The following is a 16,135-nucleotide window of genomic DNA, read 5'->3' as shown; positions in this document are numbered from 1 at the left end:
CAACCACAATGTTCTTGTGTAGTAATTTGGATGGTTGTTATTCTGGACTATCTGTAACGTCTGAGGCTTGGTGTGGTTGTCCTTGTTCAATATGCATTCCTGACTTCATCGGCGATCAGAACAGAGATGTGAAATTAAGCGGCCGATGGCGACATACCGCTGCATAAAACTATTCTCGTGCTGTCCTCTAGCGGTAAAGCCAATATTGTACAGACCCTGCCTATCGCTTCATTTTGAAGGCGCTAATAAACATTAACAAAAAATGTCTTCTTTAACACTATTTTACTACTCAGGAATATTTTATCTTAAACGTATGTTAAAAAATACGATTATAAAAAAAAACAAATTTACCCAACGGGACAATAAAGCTTTGAATTAAATTGCAGAAAGCAATTGTTAAAAATCTATACAGGTGATGCATTTCAGCAAAGGTTGGGTAGGGCTTATCACAGGAGTAAGATGTTTTCGTTCCTAAGACTGTATTTTCTTGAAATAGTTTGTACAATACGATGCATGCATATTATAGACAAAAGTGCAGGATCTATGTCCCGGTTGTTGAGAATTTCGCACAACATTGATTATCCATACGACCCGATGTTGAAAAATGTACCTCATTTTGTCGATCTAGAGAGGTGGGTGCAAAGGTGATCATTTTATTTTTTTAAAAGGTCTTCTTTCGGTATGGTAAAATACGTCACATCGCCCGGCATTTCTGCATCACAAGCACAAACTTTGCGAGCGGAAGGGGGCGCTGTGTCTCTTGCATCACCTAGTCAATACTGGAAAATGAATATGAACAAACCCTTCAAATGCGCTGAAATCAAATTTGAAAATACTGTAGCACGGTTTGTAACGTCTTAATTATAAATTTGGATTTAGATTCTTATTATTCTCCGTATTTCAAAGATCTCACATGTGCTTCGGGGATAAATTTAAACCTGACACAGTTTACTGATGATATGGACAGACGTGTTCCAGAGATGAAAACCTCACTAATGAAGCCATGTACGGTGCTTAAGATTCATCATTTAAGAAATAAGCAAACGTTAATAGTGAAAAAATATTTATTGCACAAAAGAACAGTTCTGGAATGGATTATAAAATCGAACACTTTATACATTGAAAATGAGTACATCTTTACAAGTGTGAAACCAGTTCACAATAAACACATACTGTTTTTTGGTTAAAATGCCTCTAAGATATGCCCCTTCCTATACATGAAGACATTGTAAATGACCTTTACTCCAATATACAATATTAAAAAAAAATCTTATATGGTTATTTCTCATTATATTGTATCTTCTATCAATTTCACATGGATTTTTTTTTCTGTGAGAAGTTTACACATCATTTTGGGAAACACTGCTCTATATAAAGACTAGCTGGGGTATAAATAATGGCCATCTTTCTTTGTCAGACAGAGGTACTGTACGTGAATGGGGATTGAATAGTATTAAATTGATAAGTTACATGCTCATAAATTATTAGACAGGTAAGTTTTCAGAGGCAGTGGGTCGAAGGCAGGTGATGCAGTGCTCTGGATACCTAATTTTCATTAGTATTGTGATCTGAGAGCAGGGCCACTCTGCAGTCTACCACATGTTCGGTCTCTTAAGGCTTCCCTCTGTGGAAATCCGGAAGAATAGGAGAACAACATTTCTTATGTTCTTATGTCACCTGACTTTGGTTTAGGAAAAGTCCTATAAAAAACAGTCCAGAAAGCTAAGCCCTGTGATCTCCACCAGGAGATATAGGAAATATAAAAAAAAAAAAAACTGATACTTCATGTTAAACATGATGCCATCACACCTGTGTTGGCTGTCTTGGCTGTGTTTGATATTGTTTAAATGAGACCGTTAAACTGCTATTGCTTCAATCTGATTTTAGGGTCGAAAAGCTTGTAAGTTTTTTTTTTTTTAAACTTCAGGCACAGGATTCTTTAGCACCGCTTATTTAACTTTTCCACGTTTGAGAATATTCATTTTAAACAAAAAAAACAAGCAAGACACTATCCAAATTATGTGATCTGAATTTAACATTTCTGAGAGGTTAATTGCAGAACAGGCTTCTTTGAATGCAGAGTGCCATTTCTTGGGGGAATATATTTACTTCTGATTGTGATCTATATCAGTTAGGAAGCTGCATCAATCACAGGACTTGCAAAACTGCAAGTTGGAAACTGCAGAAGAGCTACAGTACATCGAGCCAGGCCTTAGGAAAGCCTTTAGACTTCATATCCAGATGACTGCTGTGATAAAAGATGGGCTTTGGCAGAGATCAGTCAAGGCTTAAGCCATTAAAGTTTCAAATACTGTTCAGAGTTGTAGTTTCCTGTTCTTTTTTTCTTTCTGTGTGTAAAATTCAAACTGTATTTTTCATACACCTAAGCCTGTAACTCATGCGAGCATGAACAGACTTTTGCACCAAACTGTAGGTTTAGATTATGCAGTCTAGGTATTGTACTGCCCCTGTTCAGTCCAATATAAAGAAGGACATATAAAATGTGAGCCTAAAAAAATCTTGAATAGCTTCTCACCTACAGGTCCAGCCTCCATGATGTCAAGATAGGGGGTAGAAAAAAAATTCCAGTGCATTTAAAAGCAGTTTCCATTGACGGAAGATGAATTCTGAAACAATCCACATATTTCAAAAGCAGTCACCTCAAAAAAGTATGTTAAGATTTGTTTGTACTTGGGGCAACTGTATATTTTCACACTGCCATCTGATTGTCGTAGACTCCTATAGAACACCCTATAAAATATAAAAACACTGCAGTCCTCTTAAATCTAATGCATAAATGATGACAAATGGGCTCTAATGAAAGCTCTCTGGTTTCAAATAAAAGGAAAATTCAAAAGTGATTTTTGCAGGGACACAATATTGTCGTGCTACAAGAGACAATTAAAAAAAATTAAGAAACAGTTGTTTGACCTCACAATTACAACGCACTATAAACGTTTTATAAAACTGTAATTTGCTCATTTTCCTGTTCAAATTGCCTAATTATCCCAGCTGGCCTCCTGTGGGTCTGTTTATTGTGGTTTCTTTGACAAATCTGCATTTTTGGGCTGGTACCCAGAATTAATTAATTCTAATATCCAATGAAAACTTCACAGAGAATTTTATCATGCAAAGACCCATCACCAAGTAAATACTGGCAAGACCACACTGCCAGGAAAAGCATAACATCTTCTTCGTAATGCAAGAGACTAAACCTTCAGGTTTTAAAGCACAACTCCAAACCTCAAGAAACAGTTCAGACAAGAACACAACAAGGATGAACAATGGAAAATGTTTCTGAGCTCAGTCATTTCCAAACTCTTCATTTCCGACAACAGTATTCCAAGACAAGCTGTGAATTAGAAATTCTTGTTTGGCTGCTGTAAAAGCTCTTTTTTAACTGCTAGAACCTTCAAACAGTCACTATACTACACTGGTTCTGGGATCAACTAATTGTTTGAAGTCAAATGTCAATAACATTATATGTAAAGCTAAGTGAAAAGATGTGACTCAACTAGAAAATGTAAACATTTTAACACCAGAAAATTCATTTTTATAAAGTTTACATTCCAATTTGTATATTATTGTCTTCTGGGGACTAATTATCCTTTAAAAGTCTATATAGGGCTCTCATGTCAAGTACAGTATGTCCAGCCTTGCCTATCAGCCTCTCCTATCACATCTGTAGTTCATCCTAAAGCACTAATTCCTAAAGACGGATCACTACTAACTTATTCATCAAGTAATCAATTAAGGTAGTCATTTTAATTAAGGAAGCTCTAGTCCCCGAGGACTAGAACGTTTTGTTCCATCGATCTATAAATTAATTTAATAAATCACCAAGACCTGATCACAGAATTTTCAAGCCTTTAGAAATTGGTGATTTAATGGTTATAAAAACTACAGGATTGGGGCCCTTCAGGATCAGGGTTGGAGCTGCCTGGTCTATATTTTATTTGAAAACCTAGACTGTGGCCATTCCTACAACTAATGAAACTCTCTTTCTGTAGCTGTCTCACAGAAAAGAAATGAGAAAAGTCTTCGATAAGGTGAAAAATTCACAAATGTGCAGCTTTAAAATATCAGGATTACACATGAAAAGGAAAAGAGACCAGCTCTTTCAGTGAAAGTGTATCTTCTCAACGTCTTCCTCCCTGGCCTGAGAGGTCTAGGGTGCCTTTAAAGATGTAGGGCATTCCCTCGGGTCTAGAAGCTCCACATTATTTCTCTGTCCTTCACCGTCTCAGGATGCTCCTACACTTCGGTCACAAGTCGCACTGCTGCCTTGTCTTCGAGAGGCTTGGGCTCCTGGGCGCTGCTGCTGGGCTTCCTGAGCTCCGGGCATGCGGGGCTGCTGGTGTGCTGGTTGTTGTTGTTCAGAATGTCCTCATACCCTTCCTGCCCCATGGAGTTGAAGCGCTCCTCCACGCAGTGCGCGGTCAGTCGGGCCTCGGGGTCGTGATCCCAGCACTCCACGATGGTGGAGCACAGGAACTTCATCCCCTGGAAAAGACACCCCAGGGCAAGACAGGAGATCATGTCTAATCCCTCACCCACCCTTTTAACAACAGCCGCCAAGCACGGTGAATAAAGACGCCAGTGCTGTAGAAGTCCACTGTCGCCGTAAAATAAAAGCTTGATCTAAGATCATCCTGTAGCTTAAAAATACCCTAAAATTCTCCTTGACTTTGATGTTTTAAAAAAGTTTGACTTTACAGATTAATTCATGAAATGTTTTGATTTTGAACTGTAGCTGGTTGTTGTCCGTACTTTCTTAAAGCTTGAAACTAAAGAATTCTGAACACATTGAACATTTTTTCGAAACAAGAAGGAATTAAGACGCGATTTTGTTCCCCTAAAATTATTTTCTGAACCAATCCCTGCACGAGTCGTTTAGATGGAGAAAGTGGAATAAAGGAAGCATACAGAATGTCAAACGACAAAGACACCCCAGGACGTCTTATATACTAATAAATAGTCACAAAGAGGTCACCAGTGGAAACTATGTGGAAGAGCATTTACCACCGAGTGAAGGAGGCACTTCTCTACCTAAAAAGCTTGTAGCCATATGGAACAAAATACCCGACCATGTGGCTTTCTGAGATCCTGGGATCTCTTACAGTAGCTACTAACTAACCAAATGGGCTAGACGGACCGAATTGCCTCCTCTCATTTGACACCTTTCCTGTGTTCTTGTTTAATGTCACTCATTCAGAAGGCCAGCGCTCACGCAGTCGGTGGGACACTGCGCTGTCGGTACCTGGTGGACCAGCCAGCTGCTGGGGATGTCCGGCCGCCCTCTGTCCCGGAGAACCAGGTCCCTCATGCTCTCCACACAGGGCTGCTCGCACACCTTCGAGCCAAAGGGCGGCTCGTAGCCCTTCACATCTGGCAGGACAGAGAAACATGAACTGTCACGTCGGGCTTGTCTTCACGCAGTCAATATCTTGTAGAGAGTTACATTATCTTACAGAAAGATCTTCAGCATATATTTCATAGATATCATAGATTGTAGCTTTTGATTTTGTCAAAGGGTGTATAAATACTGCGGCACATAAAGAGCAAGAGCGTAAAATCAGAATTCAGGCTCTTACCGCCAATCACATCACACCTAGACGCCATTTCCCATAGGACCAGAGCCATGGAATACACGTCCATCTGTTTGAAGGACTCCAGGTCTTCCAGGTTGACCCGAGATTCGAGAACCTCTGGAGCCATGTAGCGTGCAGTGCCCACCTGACACAAACAAGCAAAGTCTGCAGGCAAGGGGTCTTGACTTCGGCAATGCAGTAACATTCTTGTGTGGAACCACGAAAGAATCACTGAGAATAATCAATGCTTTTCACACTATACCACATGAACAGTTTAGATTAGTAGTAATAATCTGGAGGGAAAAAAAACAATAATTTTATATCTCATGGCATCTATGACTATACAGTAACGAAAACATGCATACAATACCAAACATTGGTAGAAATCATACAGCATGTCCAAGTTCACTGTGATTAATTGTCATTTATAATACAGCTACACTAAGTGTTTTATGTGATTAAGCAAACAGCTCTCTTACCTGCCCACTGTTGGCAAAGTCATCCACTGTGAGAGAGAGGTCCAGCCTCAGAGCCAGCCCAAAATCACACAGGACACACTCTGTCTTGCTCTTCATCACAATGTTGGTGCTCTTGAGGTCTCTGTGAGCAATGGGGATTTTAGGGGCTCCACAGGCGGTGTAGTCGCTGTGGAGGTGGGCCACTCCTCTGACCACGGACCCCGCCACCGAGTGGAGCTCTCTCCACGTGAGGACATGGCTGGTCAGGTAGTCTTGCAGGTTCCCCAGGCTGTGGTAGGCTGTGATGAGCCAGTATTGCTTCTGTGGCCCTGTGCCTCTCTCCTCAGCTGTGAGAAACTGCAGCACGCTTTCATGCTTGAGGTTAATGTCCGAAAAGATCTTGCGCTCATTCTTCCAGGAAGAGTACTCCACAGAAGGGAAGATCTTGACAGCGACGGTCTCATACTGTCCAGAGGCGTTGTGGTTCAGCCTGGCTCTCCAGACGTCAGCGAACCGCCCCTTGCCCACCACAGTGTCGAGCTCGATGGGCAGCAGCTCGGTGTTATGGTTTATGTTGTTCGCACAAGTCGAGGAGACATCTGAGTGTCCATCGTCCATTATCGTCAAGGGTTTCCCATTGTAATCTGTGTTGTTCTTCGGAAGGTCCAAGGACTGGTAGTGGGTGCGTTTAGGAGGCCAGTCTTTGGGCTGTTTGTTCTGGTGGCGGGTACGATAAAGGTAAAAGGCCAGGGTGGAAATAATGGCAACCAAAACAGGTGGGAGCAAGCTGATCACAACCACAGGAATTACTTCTTTGCTCTGTAATTTTAAATATCCTGCAAAAGAAATACAGACACATATTTGGGGGGAGTTTTAGTAAAAGAACAATGCTTCTTTGCTCTTTTTTGTACCAAAGTAAAAGTACACTACATACTCTACATGAGAATACAGTAAGTCACTTACTGTAGTACTGTCAAAAAAGAACAACTGTGATCTTTTTTAAAGTCCAGCAATTATTTCTATAAAAATGAAACAGAACAAAGTAACAAAATTTGCATTTAATGTTGCTGTCTTTACTTTTCTTGTATGTTTTTGTATGATTCCTGTTACTCAAGCTCATGTTTTTCAACATTGCACAGCAGTTATGCTCAAAACTTGATTAGTGCAGCAATTTTTTAAGATGGCCTTAAACCTTAGAAATTATTGCATCATTGTGGTATTAAAACGACATTGTAACCCCCCCACCCAAGACAAAGTTCCAGACTGAGGCCCCGAAAATATTTATTTTGTCCTCATTAGTAATCATTACTATCGTTTCTTTTAGGGGACAAACTTAGTCGAGGCCTACTGTCATGAAAGACAGCAAGTGTAAAGTTTGTGTTCACATGGTTAATAATACAGAAATAAATATTTTGTTTTCCCCTGAAACTTTTTGTAGTTTATACTGTATAAGTACAGTATGGCGCTGCTGGAAAAGGCTTTTTTCTTTCAAAAACTTTTGAGCCAAGGGAGTTGCACATCACTTTACCATTGGAGTGCTTGTCAAACACCAGCATGTCGTTACACTCGTGATCCTCCACACAGCCACAGATGTACACAGTTCCCTCATCAGAAGACTGCTGCACCATCACGCACTGTGTGGTGGAGTAATTGGACACCATGATGTTCTCCAGGGCTTCCTGTGGGTGGTGGCACAGGGTTCGAACGCTGACACTCTCATTGTCCTGCTTCCTGAAACACACGCAGACAGGTTACACCTCAGCTCACAGGGGCTCAAGCCAACATCAGCAGCACATCCCAGCTTTGAGACTGGAGTTTCTTCATTACTGTAGCGTCCACTTGGGCTGGGTTAGGTGGAGGGCACTCCTGACCCATGACCACTAAGATTCTGTGGGCATGCCATGCAGGATGTGTTTGGCTTTTCAGACTGCAGATTAGATGCAGACGGTCTGGTCACAAAGCATTCTGGGAATTATTGCAAAAACATCATTTTTAAATAATTGCCCATGCTTTTCACATCTTATGTAGTTTTCTCCACCTGTGTTTCATACTTTGTGTTTCAGTGACTCTAGGTGGGAAGTCATTGTTTTCTATGTGAGTGTGGAGCCATGGTCTGGTGTCTTGTTCTGATTATCAGCTCTGGAGCTGTTGCCAGCCCTAGGCAGTGCTTTGTAAGTATCACATTGCTATTATTAGTGGTAATAGTACCAATTTGTGCATTTCAATTTTTCAAGCTGAACAGTTCTTTCAAAGTGATGGTATTTAATAAAAGCATAATCTAAAATCAGCGTTTGAAAACAGATTGATGTAATTGACTATGCTTTGGCAACCCTGGAACAAGAACATATTGGTTTACCCCCAAACATCCCATAGCCACAAATTCCTTTATATGAAAAGAAAAGTAAGTCATAATTCAGCAGGGTAGGGATTTATTGAAGAATTTTCTTGGTGTTTTTAAATATTTCCAGAAAAATTCAGATCAATGAAGCAATTATGGTGTTTAAATAGAATTCTAATCCACCTTTCGTACCTGATTTTGTGCTGCTTTTCATGAAAGAGAGAAATCTATTCCCGGCATTCCAGACTGAAACTGCTGCTGTGATAGTTTCTATTTTTTTATTAAGTGTGGGATGGGAGTTTCTTGTTACATCTGCCAAGTTTCCATTTGCTTTTCTCAGCAACCTTTTACTGAAGCCAGCTGGCTCATCCCCCATAACCAGAGTCACTTTTGAAAAAGTAATTCAGTGTTCAAGTTTATTAACCCCGTGTCTTTTCTGAAGAAGGCGGAAGGGAACGAGGGCAAGTGCATAACTCAATTTTTGAAAACATTCATTTTATATCACATACTGTAGGCTTTATACTAGATAACACATAAAAACCCATTATTGGGATAGCTACAGTCTTTTAACAAGTTAACCTGAACACATTAATGCACAATAAGGTGTATTCAAGCTTGCATGAAGTACGAGTTTTGCACAGCAAATATGTTTACAGTATGTATTCCTTTAAAAGTTGTTGTAATCTTAGTAATTAAAATGAAATTGGCCCAAATACCTACTTATTTTGCCAAAGTATTTCGTAGGTTCTCAGTAATAACGATATTCCATTAGACATGTTTTTTGAGACCTCAACCCCAGCACGTACCACACAGCCACACAGATCTCTTCAGACATGGCACAGAAGGAGCTGAAGTTGCAGTTGCTGGTGCAGACATTGTTTTCACAGCGGGGGCTTGAAGAGTCACACCACTTGCAGAAGTTGGTCTTAATGTTTGTAAAGGCGAGAGAGTGGACATCTGAAAAATAAATTAAGCACAACAGAAACACCTTTTTTAGGCTTTGGAACCAAAAGCTTTGCATTTATCTTGTTGCCCGAGCTTGACAATTCATACAATAGTTGCGTGATTTAGACGGTTTGTTCTTTTGTGTGGGTTATCATCTGCCATAGTCCTGGGACACTGCTGAATCATCATGGCCATAGGAACACAAGAACACAAGAGCGTATGAGTATAAGAGCATAAAGACTGGTTATAGGTGCCATTCAACTCGTCTGTCCCATTTGGTTGTAAGTAGTTAACGGATCCAACCGTTTCTGGAAGGAGGACAAGATATTGGCCTCATGGCTTCAGGGTTTTGGATTCTATACTGCTCATTTTCTTCCCCCATATTTACTTTTCCCCTCTCCTTAATTTCCATGTAATAAAATGAGCCAGTCACAATGTACAGTACATTGAACACATTCTCATTGGGATTCCTTAGTGCTCTCCTTTCAAACTGCACCAGTATTTGGATACTCAAAAACGCTAGATTCAAGTATTCTCAAGTAAGGACCTTTATACAGTACATGGCACTGTGCTATGCTTGTATCAGCACATGGTCAAGGGTTTCTAAACAGTTTTTATGTGATGAGTCTAAAACGGACAGTCCAGATCCAAGGTGCAAGGTACTGTACTAATGCTGTATCCCTGGGCAAGAAACTTTACAAACTTTACAGCAAACCCAGCTGTATAATCTCTATGTAAAATAGGTCATTTTAACCACTCTAAGCAGCATAAAAGCATCAACCACATTAATTAATACTAGTAATCGAGGTGAGATATTAAACATCAAAGCCTGGCTCTAAATTTAAAACTATAAATCTCAATATTCTGCAACTGAAAGAGAATAACATTCAGTTACATTGTGTTTCCGGTGTGTCTGACAAAATGTGCTGTATTTGTTTATTTTAAGCAGCTGTTATCCTTTTCTTATCTTAGTTCATGCATGAAGGCTCTACAGACAGGAGACTTCTAAGAAAATTCATTTACAATTTAATCTCACAGTATTTACTGTTAAATCCTGCACTCATGTTGTGTGTGCAGGCATGATGTCTTATGTTATCTCAGACAAAGTAAGTTTGGGATTCTGTCTAAACATCACAGGTTAAGCATGATAAGCAGCCACTAAAAGGTATTTCTGGTTTCAATCGAACTGTGTTTCTTTAACTGAGCAACATGCTGGGTTATTTTGGAGATTCCCACTATTCCTTGTAGCATTTGCTTCTGTAAAGCATCATACAAACTGTGTTGAAAAGGCATTGGATCTTTCAGATACACAAAAAAACAGCACTAACAGTGCAATGAAGGGTTTGCATGTTGCATAATTGACTGTGTAGGAAAAAAAAATACTTTAGTATGTGCTTTTCTACCTGGAACACTCACACGTAACATGAAAAAGTGAGAATCGCATGAAGAGAACGTATCTTAATGATGTTGACATCCATAATGTGAAAAGTGAAAGAGAGAAAGATGAGAAAAAATCTCAGTATATCCGCTTTTCTATTCTTTTGCTTCAGACGCTGTTTTCAATCAAAGCCTCAAGTTCCAGCTGATGTTCTGCAACAGTGATCGATTCATCAAAGCTCCAGTTTTGCGAGTTTGGTCTAATTGAACTGATTTTCCAGGTAGAGGGTGTAAAATGACAAATTCTGTTCCTCCGGACTTCATCCTTTCTTCCATTTTTTTGTAAATCAGAGTTAATTATAATGCAGCCCTCCCTGTGCCCTCTAAACTGGAGAATCAGGCTTTTATCAACTGCTTCAGAAATGTGGGGAGTTTGTGGCTTGACAAGGGGACAATGGCTTTTTTATTTATAAATCTGCAGTGAAGACATGCAGGGTATCAGCTTTCCAAACATCTTGCGCTTGTAATCCCAGGAGCCCGAAACCACAGATTGACTGCCACATCACAATAGATTAATTGTTAATTATATCCAGATGAGCCCTTTTCATAAGAAAACTACAATGATCTAATAAAGCTGCACAAACATTAAAAGAAACAGTACACATCTTTAAAAAGCATTCCAGATGTTACCCAACGCAAAACATCAAAACATAAACTTCAAAAAAAAGAGAAAAGAAAAGGCTGGATAAGCAAAAACAGAAAGCAAACTTGAAACTAATTAAAATCAGCAGTTACTGCTCCAGAAATAAATTAAATCCATAAGTACAGGCTCAAGCCAAGTCTGAAGAACAGTTCCTCAGTGCACTGCTGGGAAATGTGACTAAAGTTTGCTTACAAGGGTGTTGCAGAAATTAAAATGCATTTTCTTTTTGGTGTTTTACAAACAGGTTTACTCATAGAAAATATAGCAGTTGATAGGAATAACCGAAAGGTGGAACAGTGGCATTCAGCTAACTTATAAAAAAACAGAAATACAGACCATAAACAATGAAACCATAAAAAGTTATAGTTTTCATAAAAATAAGTTATATAAACCATGACACTCTAGGGTTCACAAATAACAATAATCATTTGCAAAACTCCAGATCAAAATACAGTATCTGTCCTCATTTACTTTTGTTTTTATTGACTAATCGTACAGTTCATGTAAAAGTTATTCAGATTCTAAGGGGGTGACAGTCATAAAATGCCCTCTCATTTATTTGTAGGAATAAGATTATTTCACCTCACAAGTAACATTTTCCTGTCACACCGTATTAACTATTTATAATGATGAATCAGATATTAGTGCACTTTGGCACTGAGTGATATGGAATATACATTGTCCTTATGCCTGCTATTGCCTTTTCTATTAAACTTTCTTGTTAGGCCAGATCCTCATTTTCTTGTTATTCTGAGACTGAAATATGTTGCTTCTAGAAGATCTGATGTATTTTTGTTGCTGCCCTCTCTGACCTTTGTTTTATTCGCATCTAGAACAGAACCCCCCACCTTTGTGGTTTGCACTGTTTCTGCAACAGTACAAAGTATGCGGTTTTAAACAATATATTTTAAAATTATTTTCACGTATTTGTTTTCCATTGTTTTAATACGTCTATATATTTTGTCTGTTCAGCGCGAATTGCTTTATACGGAGGAACGCTTTGTCAAGGCTGTTTTTCATTGAAGGTATATATAAAATTAAGTTTGCACTTGGGGCTTTTAACAGAGAGAAGCACAAAGACCAAAGTCAGACACCAGGTGGCATACGAACTATTCAAAATCCCACATCAATAACGGTACCACCAGGACAACACGCTTACAGCCGACATACAAAGATCATTTATAAAAAGAAAGATTCAATAAAAACGTTTTGGGAATTCGCGTGCATTTCTCCTGACACTGTCCACCTGTCTCCCTACCCGTTTGATCATAAATGGTCAAAGTCTGAACATATCCAGTTTCACACACACACACAGTACCCACGTAATTTGTACACGATATGTAAATATATCGTTTGTCCATTTTCTCTCAACGTGAAGCAGAACTCCCCATTCCAGCCAGGCTCCGTGAAGAAATGCAAATGTCGTTTACCGAAAATATTTATCATCAGGACACTCGAATACGCGAGGTGTGAAAGTGTAGTACAACAGTGAATATCGTTAATACAGCGATTTGGTTATTTACCAAATCTTATTTTGAATGCAATGGGGTGCATCGCAGTGTAGCTACATCGAAACCTGGCAATGGTAATACAAATTCGCCACAGAAAATCACCGTCGATTGATTTAAATATTTTAGGCAGCGTATTATAAACACTATCTCACCATAGGGAATTCCTGGGGTCATATTAAAACTGTTTTCCAGATCCTCCAAACTGATTTTTTCTGGAGTGCTTTTTTAGTCACAGTATCAATAGCCTAGTTTCTGTATGGGGTTTCACTCTGTTTTTTCCAAGACATAATCCTTTTCACCTTAAATTCCCTTCTTAAACTACTTGCGATTCCAGTATGTAATGTATGTAAGATTCGGCATATCTGCAGTGCTGCCAAAATCTGTGTACATGTACGAAACTGAACTGAAAACGGAGGTTTTACAGCAAACCTTGCGGACTTCATGGTCAGTCCGCACCGCTCAGGTCCTTTCTATCGGTGTTTACGAGCAACATGTGGAAAGCGGTAGAAAAGAGCTATCAAAAGCTGATGTGATCATGATTCAGTTTGGGAGCAGTCTCAGTCCCTAAGATACAAAACACTCCTTTTAACTGACAGTAATTAAGATTCTTTACAATTCCAATGTTACTCCAAGCACCGCTTTCGGTGAATTTCACAATTTTAAGGAAAACGTTGAAGTGTTTAGACTTCACACAGATAACGCCTGCAAACAATAAGACGGGACCACACCTTAAAGGCTGAATTCGTGTAATTGATGCGAGGCTGCTTTGCTCAAACTAAAGACGGTTTATCTAAAAATGTTTTAAAATGAAGGATTGTCTTCTGATGAAACATCAACATGCATTCAAGACTATGAATAAATGTCCATTGAACGTAAAAACGTATTAGTAAATGAACTTTCTGTAAGATAATGTATGGATACGTAAGGGCCTAATTGTAATTATAAGCAGAGTGGTATTTAAACCTTTTTGTTTATTTCTAAGTCAATTAAGGTAGTTAACTTAATATTAAATATATTTTCAGTGTGCATACGGTACTGATCTTAACTGCGTGAGAACGTTCTTAAATGTTTTGTAAACCAATAATGCGGGCTGTTATAATGGTGGGTTAGAATTTAATGTTGCCTACAGCTCGTCATCAGCACCTCGGAAGAGCAATGCCTTGTTGTAACACGCAGAACCCATTTAGAAGGTCCAGTTGGTACTGTATATCATATTCATAATGCAGAATACTTTGCGCGTCAGAGGTGATTTGAACGATAAGATCACCTTTTAAAAAATCTGATATTATGTTCAACCTACTTCTATACGGATGAACTATTCGTATAGGAGCAATACATTTCCCTTAACATTTGTACTGTTCATCGATGTGCGAGAAAAAAAAAACACCCCATTGTCGTGGAAAACAGCTCGACTCATCGGCGACTTGAAATGAGCTGTCTGAAATAAATCAATAGTGAATAAAGTATTCAATAAAATAAAAAAGACACGAAGTTCCCATAAAGTAGGCATGGATGTTCAAAGTATAGTATTGGGATACCCTGCTCTCTGACCGCATCCCTTCGTACAATGAAACCCTTGAAATAGAAACCAACTTTGGATTAGTTGAATCAGCACTTTAAGTTTTCATTCTTTGATCACAGGATGAAAAGAAATTCACCGTGCAACGGAAACAACTGAAGTGTTTTTTTTCTTAGCATGCAGAGAAAAATAAAAGCTCTCATATACTTACAACAAGAAACGATAAGTGCAGATGTTGCAGCCGAGAAAGTCCAGCACCCCATTATCTTGGTAATAATTAGCAGCTTAAAACGTCCAGAGCCGTCGGACCGCTGTGTCCCCGCCTGCGAGTCCTAAATAATGATAACTGAGCATTTATTCCAGCTCGATTCGCAGGACGCTTGGAGTTTGGGAGTTTGGGGGTTTGGGCTGACGCTGAGTGTAGGCGGTTTCAGTTACACTCGTGTGAGGAGGTCCGCCCAGGAGCTCAAATACAGTACATCATCATCATCATCATCATCATCATCACAAGCCTGAGATCGTTCTGTAAAGCCGACGAGTGGAAGGTGGAGTTTTAGTGGGAACAATCCCAAACTACTCCACTGTATCCTTTTAAGACATTGTAGTCCAGCTAGTAGTTTCTGGGGTCGAATGACGCACAACCTTTTTTTATTTTTAAAGGCATAGCCTCCACGTCACTGAACACTGTATTTGTCCGAATATATAGTGCGTATGTACAGTAATACACTATCGTTTCCACAACTCACAGCACCGTAACATAGGTCCATTCACTTTGCAAGGAATCAATAAGCGGATCTTCTTGAAATACACAGAGAAAGTCAAGAAAGCAAGCTCCCCAACTATAATAATTTATCATTTTCAATTAAACAGCTGTAAAATCAGCAGGCCGTGGGGAACAGAGCGGAACAGCGAAAGGGTCGCTTATCATTCGCCTTGTTTTCGTGACTGCTCGTCTAGGGAGACGGGTTTGAGAAAATGGGCGCTTTTTTCTTTCTAGCTGTATTAGGCACTCTTTAATCGTTCTGACTCCTACTGTATTGTACTTCTCCGGCCCCCGAAACTCTGAAGGAGAGCAACAAGTCTCCTGTCATTTTGAGTGATGCAAAGAAATGACACATATAATAGAAGTATAGTTACATGCATGCAGAAAGACTGCGGGTTGCAAATGACATTTCTAAACTTTTTTATTAATACAATGTATTAAAGTAATATATCATCCAGGTGGATGCTGCACATTGGTGGTGGTGGAGGGGATCCCCATTACCTGTAAAGCGCTTTGAGTGGAGTGTCCAGAAAAGCGCTATATAAGCGTAAGCAATATTATTATTATTATTATTATTATTATTATTATTATTATTATTATTATTATTATTATTATTATTAGACTCACATAAACGGGACAATAACCGGCTTCTATAGCAACCCAAATGCATGTTAGTAAGATTGTAAACGGTAGATTAACTTTACAAGTTTGCTTACTATCCTTTTATAAAGCGTATTTTTGTAACCCGTGGGGAGTGTAATGACAAGGGCGTCATAACCTGTGCCAAAGTCAACATGTATTACTGCTCTTAAATAGTAAAAGATCTTCTGGACTTTCTTGTTGTGGGATATCGCGATACAAAAAACGTGCATTTTGTTAGATTTAGACCATAAATATTGCGCGTAGTTTAAAAATTCAAACTACTGAAAT

At 39.2% G+C, this 16,135-nt stretch overlaps 1 protein-coding gene across 3 annotated transcripts; it reads right to left on the bottom strand.

Annotated features, from left to right (window-relative positions):
- Positions 1-1,046: 1,046 nt before the first annotated feature.
- tgfbr2l (transforming growth factor beta receptor-like) lies at positions 1,047-15,008 on the bottom strand. 3 transcript variants are annotated; one of them, XM_015358340.2, is made up of 7 exons: positions 14,654-15,008; positions 9,194-9,344; positions 7,578-7,780; positions 6,071-6,885; positions 5,595-5,736; positions 5,261-5,388; positions 1,047-4,503 (listed from the first exon to the last, which is right to left on the bottom strand). In XM_015358340.2, the coding sequence occupies exons 1-7, from the start codon at positions 14,703-14,705 to the stop codon at positions 4,255-4,257; spliced, it is 1,740 nt and encodes a 579-aa protein (XP_015213826.2). In that variant the 5' UTR covers positions 14,706-15,008; the 3' UTR covers positions 1,047-4,254. The 3 variants fall into 3 exon arrangements, with proteins under 3 accessions (XP_015213826.2, XP_015213828.1, XP_015213827.2); XM_015358342.2 differs by lacking the exon at positions 14,654-15,008 and having other exon boundaries at positions 7,578-7,776; positions 9,194-9,261; XM_015358341.2 differs by lacking the exons at positions 9,194-9,344; positions 14,654-15,008 and adding an exon at positions 9,108-9,179.
- Positions 15,009-16,135: the final 1,127 nt, after the last annotated feature.

Source organism: Lepisosteus oculatus, chromosome 12, assembly GCF_040954835.1.
Source record: "Lepisosteus oculatus isolate fLepOcu1 chromosome 12, fLepOcu1.hap2, whole genome shotgun sequence".
NCBI lineage: Eukaryota > Metazoa > Chordata > Actinopteri > Semionotiformes > Lepisosteidae > Lepisosteus > Lepisosteus oculatus.
The sequence above is the reverse complement of the archived record's forward strand: the minus strand, read 5'-3'. Positions and strand labels throughout refer to the sequence as shown.